The 20385-nt window shown below is 43.9% G+C and overlaps 1 protein-coding gene across 6 annotated transcripts; it reads right to left on the bottom strand.

Annotated features, from left to right (window-relative positions):
• Positions 1–3252: 3252 nt before the first annotated feature.
• etv5a (ETS variant transcription factor 5a) lies at positions 3253–19668 on the bottom strand. Of its 6 annotated transcripts, none has more exons than XM_014173607.2 (13): positions 19512–19668; positions 17764–17897; positions 17246–17339; positions 17111–17170; positions 16282–16332; positions 13668–13791; positions 13256–13558; positions 11044–11336; positions 7833–7895; positions 7259–7324; positions 6749–6918; positions 6404–6511; positions 3253–6188 (listed from the first exon to the last, which is right to left on the bottom strand). In XM_014173607.2, exons 2-13 carry the CDS (start codon positions 17809–17811, stop codon positions 5952–5954), a joined length of 1617 nt encoding a protein of 538 aa, XP_014029082.1. In that variant the 5' UTR covers positions 17812–17897; positions 19512–19668; the 3' UTR covers positions 3253–5951. The 6 variants fall into 6 exon arrangements, with proteins under 6 accessions (XP_014029082.1, XP_045563322.1, XP_014029084.1 ...); XM_045707366.1 differs by having other exon boundaries at positions 6410–6511; XM_014173609.2 differs by having other exon boundaries at positions 17123–17170.
• Positions 19669–20385: the final 717 nt, after the last annotated feature.

The following is a 20385-nucleotide window of genomic DNA, read 5'->3' as shown; positions in this document are numbered from 1 at the left end:
TGTAGATGTAGTAACATCGCTTTTCCACTGGAGGGCTGTCATGGTTCAAGGAAGCGGTAGTACAATATATTCTCCCTCGCAAGGTGTGTGTGTGTGTGTGTGTGTGTGTGTGTGTGTGTGTGTGTGTGTGTGTGTGTGTGTGTGTGTGTGTGTGTGTGTGTGTCCACTAGGTGAAGTCTGTGTAATACAGAGGATCAAGGGCAGTGTGACAGCCCCTTGAGAGAGATCAGGATTGGGTCTAATCGGGTGAACGTGAGGATGGACACCTTTCGCTATATCTTTTCCAGTATCCTACTCACTGGTATTTTAATTGACCTTAATAGACCACATTTCATCATTAGTTGTATTTCATGAAATAATAATCTGTAGATAACCCAAAGAAAATATCTGTGTTGTCCCAAATGCTTTTAAGTAATCTATTTTAATCTCAAAAAGAGAAATTGTCTGTTAGTGTTACATCATATTCATAACATTGTCTAAATGTTCCTATCAAACATTCCTCTTCTTCACAAACCAGGAACCACTGTGAGTTAGGGTGTCTCCTACCGCTCGTACTGCATGAAAGCAACAAACTACAGTGAGTCTTGTCCCTGTGGTGCTGGACTAAAACCTCTATATGCATTAGTTGTCTGTCTGCCACATCTTGTTTCTTAGAGAGGGGATCAATAAGTCTTTTTTGATGCAGTAATTAGCTGTCTGTATGGTCAAATGTATGTTGATGTTTTAAATTATTTCAAATACTATTTGAACCCAGGTCTGCTTTCTGGCCTGCACTATTATTTCCAGGGAGGATTGAAGTGGGCGGGCTGAAGGTTAAGTGGCTTTCTAAGACTGGACATTTCCACAGTGATGTGACATCTGATCAGCCTCAATCTGATCATTGCGTCCTTGGTAAGTGGCTCAAGCCCATCAAATAGGGATCAGTGCTAAAACCTGATTGAGCGACAGAGAGGGTGTGAGGGGGAGGGAAGATTATTAGAGACAGACAGAGAGAGAGAGATAGCTGGAAGGTACATTGATAAGACTTTGGTCTGACATTTCTGAAAATAAACTAGATTGTATTTATTTACTGTGTAGAATAAACAGAATTTGTGGTGTCATCTTTTGAGTAGGCCTACCACTGCACTGATTATAGTCAACTACCTTCACAAGCAGGTTTTCCAAGAAAGTTCCAAAACAATCCCCCCTACTCATCTATTTTACATACACAAGTGCAACTGTTCTTCTGATGTAGTTCACAAACAGAGAGTACTATAGTTTAGGACCATTTAGCAAACCTGTACATTTCATACATTAATACATTAAAACAAAAAGGTTTTTTATCTTGTATTGTTTTACCTCACACTGGAGAATTGTTTTTGTGAAGGAATTACAAGCTACATATGAAATAGGCCTGGTCTCCTTTTGCGAGTCCCTATAGTGGCTTAGAGATGTAGGCTAGTGTACCGGAATGTAGCGTATGTTATATAGATCGTCGGTACTCTCCTTCTCTCCTTTAAAACTGTGAAAATGAATAATTGAAACTCGACGGCTTGATAACCTAACATCTGTGCAGTGTCTAGATTTTGAATTCATTCAGAAACATACAGTGGGGCGAGCACCTACAGTGTAGCAGAGTTGATTAAATAAACATCAGTTAATGGCTAAGTGATGCTCCATACCATCAGGGCAGGCAGACTCTGTGCCATTTGGGATGCAGACACAATGGGCTCTTCAGCGAACCCCACTAGCTGTCTAGATGCAGTTGATCGAAGGGCCATGCGAGTCCCTCTGGGACCCCCAAAGGGCCTTTAACAGCAATGAGAAGCACTCTTCTCTCTTTTCTATGCTCTTCCAATCGATGGGGGGAGATAGATGGAGAGAGTGATGAGCCAGACAAGTAATGGAGGGCAAACCCCTCTCTGGCCCTGACACACTCTGAGCTTTTAAAGAGCCCTTGATTAACAAAGAATAAAGAGCTGGGCACAGTTTGTGCTTGGTCTCTGTTGGGAACATAGGATCTACGTTTCCCTGTTTTAGTATGAGTAAAATGACCACTATCTGTAAGTTGCTCCTCTGTCCTAAACAGGTTCCTGTAATCCTAGATTATGAATTATTTATTAATACACAGGTTGCTTTTTTTGTTGCATAATTTGTCAGGCTTATGTGTTTCCTGCGTCATGTTTCTTTGCGTACTTCCCTACGTAAAATGTACAAATATGATATGAATATGCTAGTACTGTACTTAAAAATATGGTATTTTCAAGACTACTGTATTGTAAACCAACTCATGAAAATGCATAATCGCTGAAAAGCAGCTATTGTTTGTCCTTGCACAGGCTAAGGGAATGTCTTCCTACGCAGAGTTAAAACTAGCCTGCTTGAGGAAAAAATAAAATGACCACTTCCAACTTTCAAGAATTCTTCTGACATGTCGTCATGCCAGCCTAAAAAAGGGCCAAACAAACTCACTGCCCTTATTCATTTTACTTATTTAACCAGTAACAATTGCCACTGCTTTCCACAGAGTCCTGGTATATTCTTTCTTCAGTGTTGCTCAACCAGTTGCAATGGGAGTCGAGGGTAATCTTTAACAAAGGAAATATCAAACAGAGAAAAGGCATGTGACTTGTCAGTAATTAGCAAAGCCGAGCACAGTGACCTTCAGTGCAGAACATCAGCTGACTGTGGCTTGAGTCCCAAATGGCCCCTTATTTCCTATATAGTTCACTACTTTTGACCGTGGTTCAGGAAAAAGTAGTGCACTATATAGGAAGTAGGGGGCCATTTTGGTATGCAGTCTGGCAGTGATGAGGGAACAGGCAGGGGCGTCATGCACCCCAAAAATCTGAGGGGGCACATTGTGTGTGTGTGGGGGGGGGACAACTACACCCCCTGTCCATCGAGAGGCATAATCATTATGCAAAACACATTTGCTGAACATTAAGCATCTCTTCAGCTGTCTATCCTCCTGACTGGTGGTTATTTTGAAGAAACAAAATATGCTTCTCTGCTAAAATCTGGATAAAAGATTGAAAGGAAGGTGTCTTATTCAGTACATTGTTATTGCTTGAGTTTCAAAAGTCTACCAACCTTGCCAGCAGGCATGGCAGCTAATATAGTAAGACAAGCTAGCAAATCTAACTAGATTGATAGTGTCCCCAAAAAAATATTTACAGGACAAATGAGGGGCCACATGCCCCTGTCCCCCGATAGACATGATGCCTCTGGGAACAGGAAAGGGAATGAGGACACAGACCAGACCACAGGAAGTGAAGCAGAAAGGACATTTTATTGTACCCAGTACAGATCATTATAAACTCAGTGTAAGGTACACGTTGTGAAGAGGGAGAGAAGGTGAAGCCTATACAAGTGCAGACAACCCTTGGTCAGGGAAAAGACTATAGGTAGATACACACATCTCTTCAACTGAAATGACACCCTTTTCATTATACACTGAATGTACAAAACATTATGAATACCTCATGACAGACTGACCAGGTGAAAGCTATGATCGCTTATTGATATCACTTGTTAAATCCACTTCAAATCAGTGTAGATTTTATTTTTAACCTTTAACTAAGCAAGTAAGTTAAGAACAATTTCTTATTTTCAATGACAGCCTAGGAACAGTGGGTTAACTGCCTTTTTCAGAGGCAGAACGACAGGTTTTTAACTTGTCAGCTCGGGGATTCGATCTTGCAACCTTCCGGTTACTAGTCCAACGCTTGAACCACTAGGCTACCTGCGGCCTCAGTGAAGGGGAGAGACGGCTTAAAAATCCTTCTTTAACCAATTGAGACATGGATTGTGTATGTGCCATTCAGTGGGTGAATGGGCAAGACAAAATATGCCTATAGCCCGTTCAAAGTGCCTTTGAACGGGGTATAGTAGGTGCCAGGCGCACCAGTTTGTGCAGCGTTAGTTATTTTTCACAATGAACAGTTTCCCGTGTGTATCAAGAATGGTTCACCACCCAAAGGACATCCAGACAACTTGATACAGCTGTGGGAAGCATTGGAGTCAACATGGGCCAGCATTCCTATGGAACACTTGACACCTTGTGTGGGGGGGTGTTAATATTAGGAAGGTGTTAATGTTTTGTAAACTCAATGTATATAGTAAACTACTTTTGACCAGGGCCAATAGGGCTCCGGTCAAAAAGTAGTTCACTATATAGGTAGTAGGGTGTCATTTGGGATGCAGACACTGTATGAACCCCAGCCATATTACCCCTTTATAACTAAGACAATATTCTTGTTCTTCACCCTTTCATTCACCAAAAACGGCCTCTAAAGCAAACTGTCTGCAGTAATAGTCGAGTCACAGGGATCCTGATTTTTTTTTAAAAGATGCATACGTTGTTATAGGCAGAACTATACAGGCTTATACAATAAAATCAAAACAGTTGCAGACTTAGCAAAAATATATATTTATATAAGTTTGTATTTTTCCCCATTTAAGAAACAAAACATGAACAAAATGCAGAGGAGTTTCACAATCTGCTTCTTTGTCCAGAGTAGAGTAAAGCGATATGTTAGTGGACAGTTTATTTGTTTGAATACACCGTCATGCAAAGAGAAGCAGAGGTCTCTTGTTGACAACCTGTGATTGGCAGAAAGGAGTCCAGGGAACGGTGTAGAATTTCACCCCTTCGCATGCAAAGTCCTGAACAATGCCATCCAAGTGCATCTGAGAAATATAGTACACTCACTGCTGAGGAAACGTCAAGCACCCAATAAAATAAAAAATAAATAAGATTTGTCCTTTTTTTAATAACTTTCGGCATGTATAAATTCAAAATCTCTAGGAAAAATATTGACTGAGGTGTCCCTTTTGGAAAAGAAAAAGGATTCCTGCAGGGCCTAGTTTTTTTTATTTTAAGGAGGAGGAGTGCTGATTAGTCAGTCAGTTACAACTGAGGCAATATAAGGAGTGAGTTTGAGGGGGAAAAAAATGGTGTGGAGTGTCACTATAAAGGAGAATGTCTGGTGGCCTAGAGTCCGCAAACAACATTCACCCCATTTCCTTTATACTGCTCTTCTTTTGACCATAGACTGGTGGGCTTTGTAAAGTAGTGCTCTATATATAGTGAATGGTGTTTCAGATGTAGCCACAGCTCTGAGAGCCTGGAGCTTTACGCTAGTAGGGCACTCACACGTAACCCAGCAGAACAGAACAAACAATTACACTGGATAAAAACACAGCCGGGCCGGCATTAAACAAACAAAACGTAGGCCTCTGGTTGGAGGAATCCATCCATCTAATATGAAACCATAGAATGCCCAAGTGGGTTAGAGCACTACTAGGTCAATCTTTAACCAACTGTAGAAAAGCCAGCATACTAACACATTTCTACACTAACGTTTAAGCCTACAGAAACAAATAGGTCTGTAGGTTTGGAGTTTTTGCAAATTAAAGTCCTTGCTTACACAGATCTTATTGTTCGTATGTGGCAGAAAATATAGAATTATGGGGGACGAAAAAGGCAACTATAGAATAGTGCTGCATTTATATATTTTGTCAGAATTTACTTTTAAGATGCTTATTATACTCTTTTAGAAAAAGCAGATTGTCAATCAGAATTGTTACAATTCTTGCAGTCTGCGCAGAGAGACCTATCTGACAGTCCTCCGGGCATGTTGTCATCATAACGCAGCCCCTGGCCCTCCATCACGTCCTCTTGGTCTCCATTGCAACAATGCCACCTCGCCTTAAGTCGGCGGAACCACTGGAGTCCATTCCGCACTTCCATGGCCCCCCTCTCTCGGTACAGTAGATGATGCCAGAGAAGGTGGTTGGTGCAGGTTTCTCCTCAGTCGTTTTCAGGGGGAGGGAGGGTTAAATTAATCTGTAAGATCGGAGGAGTAATTTAGCGGTAAGAGGAGAGGGAGGTTTTGGGTTTGATAGTTTCTTGCTCAGCCTCAGCCGTTTGATCTCTGGGTCGGGTTTAGTAGTAGGGGAAGTGCGTGTCAGTAGCCGTAGCCGTCAGGGAAGGGTAGGCCTCCTACACACTGCTCCCCAGAGTCCACCAGGTAAGGGGTGTTCTTGTCGTAGTGGGTGAGAGGCAGGGTGTCGTCGTCCACCTGACCGCAGGGCAGGCTGTCTGGGTCGGCCTTCAGGTTGGGCCTCTGGTTGTCAGGGAAGGCCATGGAGAACAGGGCCTCAGGGTCACACACAAACTTGTACACGTACCTCTCACCAGCAACCTGCAATAGACCAATCAGAGGAGAACAAGTTAGTTTGACCCACAGAATTAAATAGAACACAATAGTTAACATATTATACATAATTATGGTTAGACCTTGGACTGCAGCATCATCCCCCAAGGTTTATTCAAGTAAGCCAATAGCTAGCTTGCTCCGAAGGCAGCTTAATGCTGTTGCTAAGTAGAAATGGGGAAGGATAGAAAGGGTGAACCTGCCTTTACCTTCTGCATGATGCCCTTCTCGTAGTAGTAGCGCAGAGAACGACTCAGCTTGTCATAGTTCATGGCTGGTCTGTTCTTCTGGATGCCCCAGCGGCGAGCCACCTGAAGAGACGAGACAGAGAAAATACTGTCAGTCACAACGCCTGATTGAACATCTTAACAAAAAAAGTTTGAATGAGTACACTAGCTTTCAATAGTCTGAACTATTACTAGGACCAGGGCACAGACCTGACCTCTTAAGTGTTGTAGAAGATTAGCTCTCAAAATCCCCAAATCGGTCATGTTTAACGATGTAAAATTACAATAAAAACCGATTAACAAAACATCTTCCCAACGGACCTCTTCTGGCTCTATGAGTTTGAACTCCATGCCCCGGCCTGTCCAGGCGATGAAGTGACCGTTGGCCGGGTCGTCCAATAGGGTGACCAGGAACTGCCAGAGCTGCAGAGAGCCGCGACGCTGGTATGGAGGGCAGTCACGGTACACTGAGGGCTCCTGCTTGACCTTTCCTGTGAAGAGGGGAAGAGAACGAGAAATATGCATCTGTGAGAACTGTACTCCACCAGTCAGCTACAGGGTGGTGAGACAGTGACTGAAGTGGAGCAGGCTGCTCATTTTACAACCGCCTGCCATCTCGGCTGCTCAAAGGAGACTTTCTCCAGTTCTCTTTTAGTTAGTGATGCAACAGACATCCTAATAATCCCGTCCTTTCAAATGCTGCCAGGAGTGGAACAAAGAGTCCTCCATGTGCTGCTTGTAAAGCCCCCCCAGGGTGGAATGAAGCTCATGCTGCGCAAAAGGATCTCGCCCAAGGACAGGATCCAGGGATGTGAAAGTCTTTTTTCTTACCTTCAAGTCTGTCAGGAACCACACAGGTATCGTCGTAGTACAGGTGAAGCTCTCTGAAGGAGAAACCTGTAATATGAGAGGGCGACGTTAGCTAGGGCGTGGGAATACGGCCTCCATTTTGCTGCGGAGGCCAGCTACTAATGTTCTAGGGGGACTAAACTGCTCACAAAGCAATATAGCCGGGCAGCCTCCCAAGAGTGGAAAATTCTGTTGAGCTAATATCATGCAGTGCTGCGGAGCTGTGTTGAAATGCTCACATAGTGAAAACCTAAACAGGACTCGTTGATAGATGCAACATCCCAAGAGACGTCATTCTAATGTTGAGCTCTACCATCCGGCCTGCCCTATTACCCAACCATGCAGCACTTTTCAACAGGGAAATATGTCCCAACAGGGTCAATGGCTACCAAGGCTTTGAGAGTTTCCCTTGTTTTATTAGCTGCTATTCTCTCTCACACACACACACCTAGTAATGTTTTTATTGCAAGTGCTCTAATAAATAAGATTTCCAATGCTTTTATCACATGTCAAATAAACTTGAAACCCTCTGCTAAGACAGGAAAACAGTACTTACTTTCATGGTTGTTTTGGTAGAAGGTCCCTGCTCTTCCAAATGTAGACTGACAGATAGGCACTTCTGTAACAGAGGGGAGAAGACAGGTTACACTGACTGCCTCTTTCACACACACACGCACACAGCCCTAGTAAAGAGAGATTGTACATATTTACTAGTAAAGGGAGCTCTTATATACAAGCAGTATCCATTTACTGTATGTGTGTCGCTGGGATATGTTTGGTTTCTGTTCGAATTGCGTGGCGCAAACTATTCAAGTTGCATTTGTGGTCCCACCCATTCACGTGGTTGGTGACACGAGGATGAACAGTGTGGAACAAAAAGCTTTACTTTAGTACTGTTCTACCTGCTGCAGCACTTCCTCCTCTTACACAACTGCCTTTTACCTAGCAACCAAACAGCTGGGCTGTAACGTCCACTAGCTACCCCACCACATCTGTTGGAGCGGGCTAAGCCCTGATCAGAGCACACTACGCAGCGCGCAACAGGCCTCGCATGTCCACTGAGCCCCCAAATAGGATTACCCATCGGCATTAGGATGGGTTGGGCTTTCAGATATTAAATCACAACAATCAAGTTACGCCTCTATCGCCCATGGGATCAAGCCCCGCCCCCTTTAACTTCTGTGTCACTGTGGCGGAAGTGAAGTGTCCCCACCCACCCTAAATTTACTGTCCTCTGCTGAGGAGCAGATCTTTATTACACTTCAGGGCCATTTCTACAAAGCGTTTAATCTAGTACTGTCAACTCAAGTTTGAGCCTGTTACAGCATAATATGTGGAGAGTGTGCAAGGCAAGATGGGTTTTAACTAACTCTTCCATATATACATATATACATATATACACATACATATATACATATATATATATAATGCACCAATTTTGACCAGAACCCAAAAGTCATGCACTAAGTTGAGAATACGGTGCAATTTCAGACATGCATTATCTGGTGAGTTGTCCCAACCAGGAGAGCCCTATGATGGTGGCTATGCCCATATATTGAGAGCAATGAGATGGGTACATGTAGTTCCAGAAAATAGATTTATTTATCATTTACAAAATGACCAAGTAGGTGACCTGGAAGGCAACAAATCAAATGACATTCATGTAAGAAATATCTGCTATCTAACTCTTGGTTCAGACCTCTAGGAGACATGGTACACAGTGAATGCAATACAATTCTCTTCTCAATAATAGATTATCAGTATATTCCCCCCCCCCCCTCCCAGGAGTCTTAACATGTCCGATACCAATGTTGTGACGAGCTGATGTGACGAGCCTCCATGAAATACGCAGCCACAGGGTTCCTCAAGGTCATGACTCCTGATATTACTCCTGTGTTCTGCTATTCTAGTTTTCAAAGCTCGTTTCATTTTTCCTACAAAGCATAGACCACAGATACACCTGATCAGGTGTATCACATTTGTGGAACACGTAATGATGCCCTTAATCTTAATGGCCTTGCCCATAATAGGGTGATTGAACAATTGTTGGTAAAGTTCCACTGGGTACATCCACCACATCTATAGTTATCATCTGGCACATTGTCTAGAAAAGGTACTACGTAGTGCTGGTGGAAGATCAGCCCTCACCCCCATGTGACTGATGTTGGGGGCGCGTCTGAAGACTACCCACGGGGGCTCTTTAAATGTCTTTTCCAGTTGTGGATCAGTGCTCGAAGTCCTAGTGTATTTTAATGATGTGGTCGAACTGTTTACCAAGTGGGGTGTACTGAAGGGCGGGGAGGTTTGGGTGTGAGGCTGTCATCCTGGGTCATATTTTCATAATGTTCCCTTGCGTCATGCAGCCATTCCTCTGGGTAACCCCGCTGTCTGAAACGTTCATCCAGATAGTCGGCTTGTTTGCCATGGTCACTGTACTACAAATCTTCCGTATGCAACTTTTGGCTGATGGAGGCTTTTTTTTTGTAATTGGGAGGGGGGGGGCTCCACATAACTGTGAATTCCAGTTATCTACAAAAGCAGGACTATTTTCAGTCAATGGAGGCCACAATAGGTCTCCCTGGTGGCTTATCCATTTTTTTTCCCCACCCGCCATGTGTCAGGTCCGTAATGGGGTGAGGTGAAATGTGTATATTTTGGGATGTAGACACTGTTTTGACCTGACGAAGATCCGTTTTGGATCATTGTCAAAAGCAGTGAATTGGGAGCTTTAACAGTGTACGGGCCTTCTTGTTCTTTACTAGTATTCTTTATTAGCCCAGCACCTATGTTTAAGTACGTGCGTATGGGCTATGCCCATATAAACAAATCCATCCAGCGAGAGCGAGAGGGAGACCGAGGCTGGGCCAGTGAGCCTTTATGTTGATGTACGTATTTCTAGGCTGTAAGAAGCTTAGCATTACGTCACTGGCCTCTCAATCAAAGCTGAAAGGGAGAATGAGAGGGGGACAGTGCAAAGCTAGCCTGGGCAGAGGGAAGGAAGGAGAGGTGGGGGTTGGTGGCAGAAGAGGGACAACAGCTGGGGTTCTTGGGGGGGGGGGGTACACAGAATTGTTCTTATTTTGCCACCTTACCTATAGGTAAATAGTGTTGGATTGTGTAGCTAAGACTTTTGGGATGGGAGACAACTGCATCTGGCAAGTCAATCTGCATACGTCTATTGAGTTAATTTCAATGTAATGGTAGTAAAGTTCATACTTGCATACTAGCTCCCTCTGTAAACACAGCGTAGTGGCCCAAATCTATCCTAGGTAGCCCTATACTAGTGAAGTAGGTTTCCTTGAACCTGGCCGGGATGACGGCCCGATTTACCTTTTGGCAGAGCCTTAAGCCAGGCTCAGAGATTCATGTTTACTGGCCTGAGGGTCAGAGAGCAGAGTGATTTAAGAGCCACGTGGTCGTGAGTGTTGACACAGCACTGTGCAAGGCAAGAGGGGTTTTAACTAACCCTCCCAGGACAGCAACCATAAGAGAGCCCCAAGGTTGTGTCCGGCTTACCCATCCTCCTTTCCTAAATACGCACGTCCTTTAATGGAAGGAAAGGACTGGTGGAAGAAATAGGGTGGAAGCTTGTGCTTACACCAACCTAATACATTGAGAGGAGTGCACACTTGAGAAGGGTAGATAATTGGAAGTCAAGACTCACACGCTCAACCCAACGAGAACCCTGTGGGTCAGCTACAACTCATGACCCAAGCCGCCTTGGGTCAGACCAATCCAGAGCAGCCCGGAGGTAGCCAGCCACTCACCAGAGTCGAAGCAGAAGTCCCGGGGCTCCTGCTTGATGGCCATGGGGTGGAAGGCAGCCTGAGAGCCCATGGAGGGGACACCCTCCTCGGTGTAGCGGGGGTCCAGCAGCTCTTGCTTGAAGCCATGTAGACCAGGGACCAGGGGCTCAGACATCTGGCGGTGGTAGGGGGGCCTCCCATCCCTGGGCAGGGTGCTGTGGCTGGGGGCCTGCTGCTGGGCCAGGAACTGGGGGCGAGCCTGGCTCTCAGAGGGAGGGAAGGGAAGACACGGCTCCGACATCTGCCTCTGGAACCTGGGGTGGAGGAAGACATGGGAGAGGGTGGGTGGATGGCGATTATTAATGAAAGCCTTTTTTAAATGAACAGAGATTGAATCAAAGTTAAAATATTCTAATTAACTACTCATGGTTATTGATAAACCATTGCTTAAAACAGATTTAGAGTGAATGAAAACTGTTGGTGATAAACTGTTTAACACAGTGTAAGAGAGTGAGTCTCTTGAACTATCGATGAACTGTTGAGAATCTAGCTTTAGACCAAGACGCAGGACACACAAGCCTCTCAGGAGCCAAATTGGCTCACTTATTGCAATCAAGCCAGCGAATACACGCTGTAAATGAGATGTTGGGGGCAGGTGTCACTAGCTAGCAGATATAAAAAGATTCTCCAGTGACAGTAAGACTCCCTTTTCTAGACGGAGCTCACTGGTTTGGACACCACAGAGACAAGGCCAATGGCTTCTGGCTGCACATTACTGGCTGGTGATGACATGCCCTGCATTCCAACACATCCGACCTGGAGTCCTGTCACAGGTGGGGGGGTGTAAGGGGACGTGGGTCATTCTCACAGGGGTCTGGTTTAGACCATCTCCAAAAAGAGGAGTCTGTCACGCTACCAGTGACCTGCCACCCGTGGACCTTGCTCAACATCATAAGTGCACTTCTCCACCCCTAAAGTCAGCATTAGTGAAAGGTCACAAGGCCTGACACTCCACTGGGCTTGGTGTTTAAATGGCACGTTGTGTCTCACAGGGCAATGGAAACATGTGAGCTCATGTCTCCTTGAGATAAAGATGGGTGTGTACATTTAGAGCAGTCAACCTAGGGTCAGGAGATAGAGATACACACACACACGCTCATTAGTTTACATGTTAGTAAACACATGGATGGAGTCCTTCACCAGGTGGTCAATGCTGGATGTTTAATCTCCATATTCGGAATATTTACCAGTGGCAATAAATCACCTTTCTCCAGGGAACCCGGTATTTCCCAACAAAACCAGAAGTGTCATTCAAAAGCATATCAAATTTTGTGTCATGCGACAGGTGTAGACCTTACTGTGAAATGCTTACTTACAAGCCCTTAACCAATAATGCAGTTCAAGAAATAGATTTAAGAATATTTGCTAAATAAAAAGTAACAATAAGATTACATAATAACACGGCTATATACAGGCCCGGTTTGGGATGTGTTGGACCGCAGAGTGCAGGAAAAGCAGCCAACAAGTGCTCGGTATGTGGGAACGCCAAGGCTGTTGGAAAAGCATTCCAGGTGAAGCTGGTTGAGAGAATGCCAAGACTGTGCAAAGCTGTCATCACAGCAAAGGGTGGCTACTTTGAAGAATCTAAAATATTTATTTGTTTAACACTTTTGGTTACTGCATGATTCCATGTGTGTCATTTCATAGTTTTGATGTCTTCACTATTACAACGTAGAAAATAGTAAAAATAAAGAAAAACCATTGAATGAGGTGTCCAAACTTATGACTGGTACAGTACATCTTTACAATTAAAAAAGTGACCCAAAAGCCAGATGGGGATGTGTAAATTAGACGCGTAGTCAGTCTTTATATTACTGTAGCATAGAATATGCTGCAGCAAATGTAGGTCTACCCGTTACAAGAAAAACATTTACCATGAGATAAGTCTACATGCATTGAACTGCGCTCCATACTGAGATGGGCGGTCTGTCCCGACCCTGAACGTTGATGATTCATCATGCAGAGGCAGTAGAGAAGACAGATTTAGACATCATATAATTTAACAGTTCCGTTTCACACCATGATGTTCATATAAATCATTTATTATAATTTACTGGTTTCAGTCATTTATCCTGGGAAAAGGGAGTGGTTTTGGGCAGTGAAGCCCAGTAACCGGGTTCCTGCGACTCAACCCTAGTGAGTTGTTGCAGCGCAGCGAGACAGGACCACTCACCTGTGCTCAGGGCTGTAGGTGCCATCCTGACTGAGGTGTGAGGGTGGGCAGGGCACTGCGAAGGGCGGGCTCTGGCTGTGGAGGGAGAGCGGCCTCTGCTGGCTGTGGGCGGAGCTGACTGCTTGGTTGCCAGGCTGCAGTGGATGTGGCCCAAGCACCTGGTTCTGATTGGGTATTTGAGGGGGAGGAGTCTGCTCACTGAGTGGGTGTGTCCCTGGGGTGTTGGTAGAGCTGCACAGTGACACAGGTGTAGAGGGAGGGGTCAATGGCTTGTAGCCCAAACTGGGTTTCCTCTCATAGGCACTGTGGAGGGAAGGAGATACAGACAAATACAGAGGGCTTGGGTCAGCATGGTGATAATACTGGGCTCTTGTCTTGGTGTGGTGAAAGGCTATATATAAATGGTCCACACCTGTAGCTGTAAAGGCACTTCTCTCCGTACGGCATGAGACTCCTGTCCTGGCTACAAGGAGAAAGCTCTTTGGAAGGACTCAGTTCCCGTTTAATCTTGGTTTGTGGGGGGCCATGAAACATCACTGAGGAGAGAAAGAGGACGAGGGGCAACACGTCAAACACTGCTATAGCTAATTCAACCCATAAACAGTGAAGATAATCGTTGATCATTGTACAGCGTCTTGTCTTCTCCCCTCAACCAGCACTGTGAGCCACTTAACCATTTGTCACATGTTAATGACAGCTGAGCCCACATAAAAAACTACTATGGTACAAAAATGTGTATTCACTAGTGTTTTTGCAGACTGAGTGAACTGTAGTATTTACAGTTTACTATAGTATAAATACTGAACTATACACTATAGTAAGGAATGTAGTGTTTTTGTTTTATCATCTTTGACATGGAAGTGGAGAATTTCTCCTTCAGGAAACCTACTGAAGAAAGACTAAAAGAACACATTTTCCATAACCTGTAAGTAAGTAGGACTGGGGTCTGAATGGATAGTACAGCGCTTCTGCTCTTTCTATAACCTGTAGGGAACACAATATTTGGTTTATACTTGGCATGTAGGTTTCTCACTTATGGGTGGCACAAACTGATATGGAAGAGGGGAATGGGCAGGGTATATGTAAATTATATACTGTAGTATTTCCTTGCGGATAATACTGTAGTATTCTACAACATTCTATAGTAAGGACTACAAAGGGACACGTGTTGTATAGTATTCTACAGTTTACTACATACTTTTCTAGTAAGAACTGTAGTATTCAAAATAAACTAGTTTTTCATGTGGGTCAGCCAAATAAAACCTCCATCAGTATCATACTATCAGCACTGTCTGCACATGACATCTAAAATCTCCCCTTTGATTTCCATTAAGGACCTAGACTTTGTCCCAAATGGCACCCTATTCCCTATTTAGTGCACTACATTTGACCAGGGCCCATAGAGCCATTTGGGATGCAGTCCCAGTCAATACCCATGAATCAGTGTGGCCGTAACTCAATGATTTTCCTCCCCTCACTGTAACCATTAGCCCACTAGATCTCCAGTCTCACATCGGCTCCCATTTCCGGCGCCACATAATGGGGTAGTGAAACTGGATACCCGGGCGAGGGGAGTATCAGGAGCTGGGTATATCACCCTAAACCTGGGTCTGATGGACCAGGGAGGGACAGGAGCAAGGGAAACAATACGCACATGAGCCCAACTCCCTGCATATGTATGCTATAGAAGCCCAGAGCAGGGCAACATGCAGTAATGCTTCAGGAGAGAAAGACTGTATAATGGATGGAAAATGGGAGATTATTAGGGCACTCCCTCCCCCCCACTTCTAGACAGGGGTCGAGATGATGAGAGGGCAAGGCTCAGTACAGTACAATGCAGGAGGAATGTGTGCGTGTGTGCAGCGCATTGGCTGCCATGTGACGGCCGGATGATTGCAGGCACGGCAGGGGCCACATGGAGCTGGTGAATAGAGGGCCTGTGAGAGTCTGGCCCCCTGCCTGGCTAAAGGGGTTGCTGCCAATCACATACGCACACACATTATCCCGCACGCACACACATTATCCTGCACGCTTACAAACGCACAGCTATGTCAAGAACTATACTGCAGAAACCACAGCGAACAAACTGTCGTCCTACAGTCTACTACACACACCCTAGCATGGGCCTCACCATCTAAACACATGCGATGTGACGGCATCAACCTCAATAATATTGCAACATTTCAGCTTAGCGGTCATTACATTAGAACACGCTAGGCTACCATGCAGATCAGGATCCATACACTAACAAAGACTGAGCGACCACGTCCCGTCTCTGCTGCCACAGACAAAAACAAACTGTAAAATACACTCCATTGAACATAACTCAAATATTTCCCTTGGCTGCCATATAAAGGCTCTGTACACTGCAGACAAATGGGGGAAAGTGGAGCTGTACAGAAACTCTAGGAGAGGAGGTGGGAGAAAGACTGGACAGACTCTTTTGGATAGAGGTGGGTAGACCCATTCCAGAAGCTGAGTGAGTGCATGAAAGTGTGAAATCAGATGAGCTTGGCTCATGTGATGCCCCATGCCAATCGCCTGATAACACCCCCCAAAAAAATAGGAGGGGGGGGAGTCTATTCCCAGAGGAAAAGGGGTTGTTTGAGGGAAAGAATGAAGTCAGGACCTGGCAGAATGAAAGCAAGAAAGGAAAGGCAAGCAAGATCTTGTCAGGGGTTGTGAGCTTAAAGATGCACCCAGTCAATGGAGCAGAGTAAAGACTTCAAGAGCAAACTGAGTAAAATGTGAGGGCAAATGGCTCGTTCAGTGAAGCAGTTTAATCCTGCAGGCCTAGGTTGTCAAGCACAGCAATAGTCCCAAGATCAGATCTAGCTACATTGTGTGCTTGGGGGCACTTGACACGGTCTCTGACGTCTGCAGAATACTCAAAAACGTTTGACAAAGTTGGCTGGGATTCAAAACAGCATGGATACCTAGATCCAGAAGACACACACACGGCTCTGGCTGGATCCCACCGGTCCCACATCCCAGCCTGGTATAAATAATACATCTTAGGTACTCACAGCTATCCGACTGGAAATCTGGGACAAACTGTTCGTCATCAGGTACCTGGGCTGTGGAGGGAGAGAGAGGAGAGTTAAACAAGTGTATACTAACTGGGCCCCTGCTGGGTGAACAACATTGGAACTGTCAATCTCATCTTAGTGTCTTGATTCAAAAAGAGCCAAAGCTATTTTGTTCAACCCACCGGGGGGGGGGGGGACAACGACGACTAAGTTGGGCGTTACTTGAGCACTTTAAAAACAGGGACTATAGTTGTCGCAATCTCAAAACAATGGACTAGTCCCTAATGAATTCACCTTTGTATTACTGGTGTTGTGGACCAAAGAGGGAAACTGTCTAAGAAATTGAATAACGACAATTAAAAGGTGAGTTTAAAGAAGTGTTGTTATAAGTCTAGAACAATTATTGCTTTCTCTTAGTCAGCAAAGTTGCTCATTTATGGGACTTTGCTCTAATTGAGTGCACAGAAAGAAAACCGTAATATTTAAAGTGATCAGCTTAGGTTAATCGGTAATCTGCCCAATTGCTTGATGCATCTTAACCATCTGTTGGGAATATAATTAAACCACTCAAGACATTTGACCAATAATCTCACACTTAGCCATTTCTTCTAAATAGTAGCCTTATTATTCTGCATGCACAGAAGGCAGCTACTTCAAGGGGAATTGTAATACTTGTCCAAAGGCGTCAGATATGGATAGTTTTTCATTAACATAACCAATGTCTACCAGAGGGCAAATGTTAGGTGATGCTGAGAGCAACAGAATACATCAAAATAGATTCAGCAGAAAAGGGAAACATTCAGCATCAACTCTGTGGCATACGTACAAGATAACTCACCTTCTGCAATCCAAATCTCCTGTAACTGGCTGAGGTCTTGGAAGAGGTCTGAAACAGAGATAAAATAAAAAATGATGATATGCTGTGACAAGGTCACAAAGGGGAATTAACTTGTCCAATTACCTTCCGTGTCCTGGGCGAGTTCTGTGTCTACAAACTTCCTTTTCCTGTTGTCGATGACTGGTCTGCTGTATGGTTCCTCCACATGAGATTTCTGCTGCAATGATGAAAACACAACCAACATGTCAGTGCTGTCTGTGTCAGTGCTGTCTGTGTCAGTGCTGTCTGTGTCAGTCAGAGCCATTTATGTATGTAAATGGCTCTGGTGTGACTCATGATTGAGACTGAACGCCACGTCCCATCCAATCCACTTCTAGCTGGAAAGTTGACAAGCCTAAATCTATGGCTCTCTTCCAATATCCACATTAGAATACCATTTATAATACATGGCCCATACATTCTGCATTCCAAGTAGTATGGACGTGTAGATATTGAATTGGAGCGCATGATGATGTCCATGCTTAGGATTGATAAAGAGAACCATAGAAATAGAATAAGTAGAACCAGCATCACCATTCAAAATCAATGGTTCTAGTAATTCTATTTCTATGAAGATCACCAGACATGAGGAGCATTCTTACATTGGGTGGGACCATAAATGGGACTTGCTGGTCGTAGAATCGGTCCATGTTATCTGGGTCTCCAAAGGTTCCCAGAAAAAGGTATTCGCTTTAAAGCGATAGCGCGAGGGTCACTTTATGTACTAGCTGTTCAACTGTGGACGAAACATAGAAACATGTTTAGATCACAACTCTTGAGTTCTTTGGGAGTCACCTAGTTTATTGTTCACTCATATAGACAGACCTGTAAGCAAGCTGAAACCTTACTACCGAGCTTTCATCAGCACCCATACAATAACCTCCATTCCTCTTGCTTTTAAGTGTACATGCTGGTTAAGAGCATACACAATGTAAATACGCTGTAGTTGTGTGACTTATGTAACTCTTACATAAGGCAAAGCCAACCATCTGTGCAGGCGATTACGAGACTGCAATAATAATCATCTAAGACTGAGCTGGGAAAACTTTCAAGGATGGGTCTTAGCCCTATACTTATTTGAGGATACTGCACTGGGTGACCATGTGTTGTATGAAGCACAGATGAGTGTCACTGTACAGTATTTTACCCCAAAACCACTTCAGACAGTGGAGAACAGTATTAGACAAGACATAAAAACAGTCTATAAATAAAGTCCAATGGAAACAGCTCTTTACTATGTCACCATTCTGGGGCAAAATACTTGTAGTAGATACTGCCCTTTAAATATACAAATGTAGCACAGCTGTCGTGTCCCCTGGGTATTGTGCGCTAAAGCACGTTACAGTGAAAAAAGATAAAGTCTGGGAATAGAAAACAGTAACATTAGCGTACATGTCCTTCCATTCCACACGGATACTTCTCGCGCTCTAAACCTCCTCAAGAGTGATACGAGTCAGTCACTAGACTTTAACCCCCGTTGATTCGGACGAATAAAGGCATAGCTGGCCAATCTTTAAACACATAGTAGCAACCCATTGAAAAGATGCATTTACTAATGCATACAATGTGCCAGTCCAATAGTGTACACCATGGGGCACATTTTGACAAGTTGTGAAAACAGTGGCATTAGGTAATGGCCCATATCTATTCCAAAATAGGTGACCACAATTTAGAATAATAGCCTAATAAAATTACTATTTAAATGGTATTCACGCCTCCGATCATATAACTTCTGTAAAAGCGCTGGAGTGGGACATTGTCGCCGATCAAAAAAAGCAAGACAAATCACTTGATAATTATACTATAACCTAGAAAAACTAACGACATTAAAACGCTTTTGGTTTCAAATAGTTACTGAAAAAAAAACAATCCTACTAAAAATCTTAGCTATTTTATCAAAGCAGATTGCAGCTAATAGAAGATGAATAACATCCTACCCAACACCCCTAGCACCCCCTTCTCTCTTCACGGAACCCTTGTTTTTGTCAATGAAGTGAAACTCGATCCGTGTGGAACAGAGAAAAAAACCTGACCTCTCCATTCATAAAATCACAAACAGCCTATCGACCTCGGAGATAAGAAAACCAATATGCAGACTCAGATAAAGGTACACGCAAATACACGGCACAATTTAAAAACAGGAATATAGTGCATGGCACAACTTAATACAAAGCGAAAGAAAATGGTTGCTAAAGTAAACGCTTTCTTGGAGAAGATGGCGATCCGTTTAAGCCCATGGCAGAGATCTAAATTTGCTGTTGCATGCACTCGTAAACTTATGGATATAATAGATCGCTACAGAGGCCTATCCAGGCAAAATTAAAATAGAAAGCATTAATATATTACTCACCCTGTGCGTGTTTCAATTCCGTTACAGTATGGAAAGAATGCAATAAAAAAAGAAATCCACAAAAGACACTAACGTCGTCTCTCCGCTTAGTGATCAATTTATGCGGTCCGTCCGACTCCCAAAACTTGACTGAGCCTATAGTTAATGGACGGTTAGTTTTCCCTGGGGCTCGAGTAGGCTATACAGAGAGGCACACGCTTATTGGCTCATTGGCATTGTCCTTCAAGTAAGTAACCAATGGGCATCTTAAAGTCATTAATTATGCATGAAGTGCTCAAGGACCAAACGTAGCGCAGGTCCGTCCTATATTTGTGAATGGCTGGGTTTCATTCATTGTTGTTCAGTCAAAACCGCTGAGGGACAGCTATATAATAAAAAATATAAAATATGTTTTGGTCACGTACACATATTTAGCAGATGTTATTGCGGGTGTAGTGAAATGCTTGTGTTCCTAGCTCCAACAGTGCATTAGTATCTAACAGTGCAGTAGTATCTAAAAATGATTCACAATAATACACCCGAATCTAAAAGTAAAAGAATGGAATTAAGAAATATATAAATATTTGATGGAGCAATGTTGGATTGGCATTGACTAAAATACAGTAGAATATAATACAGTATATGCATATGAGATGAGTAAAGCAGATGTAAACATTATTTAAACATTATTAAAGTGTTCCATTATTAAAGTGGCCAGTGATTCCAAGTCTATGTATATCGGGCAGCAGCCTCTAAGGTGCAGGGTTGCGTAACCGGGTGGAAGCCGGGTAGTGATGGCTATTTACCAGTCTGATGGCTTTAAGATAGAAGCTGTTTTTCAGTCTCTCGGTCTGAGCTTTGATGTACCTGTACTGACCGCGCCTTCTGGATGATA

Source organism: Salmo salar, chromosome ssa25, assembly GCF_905237065.1.
Source record: "Salmo salar chromosome ssa25, Ssal_v3.1, whole genome shotgun sequence".
Classification (NCBI taxonomy): Eukaryota; Metazoa; Chordata; class Actinopteri; order Salmoniformes; family Salmonidae; genus Salmo; species Salmo salar.
Note: the sequence above shows the minus strand (reverse complement) of the source record. Positions and strands in the feature narration are given on the sequence as shown.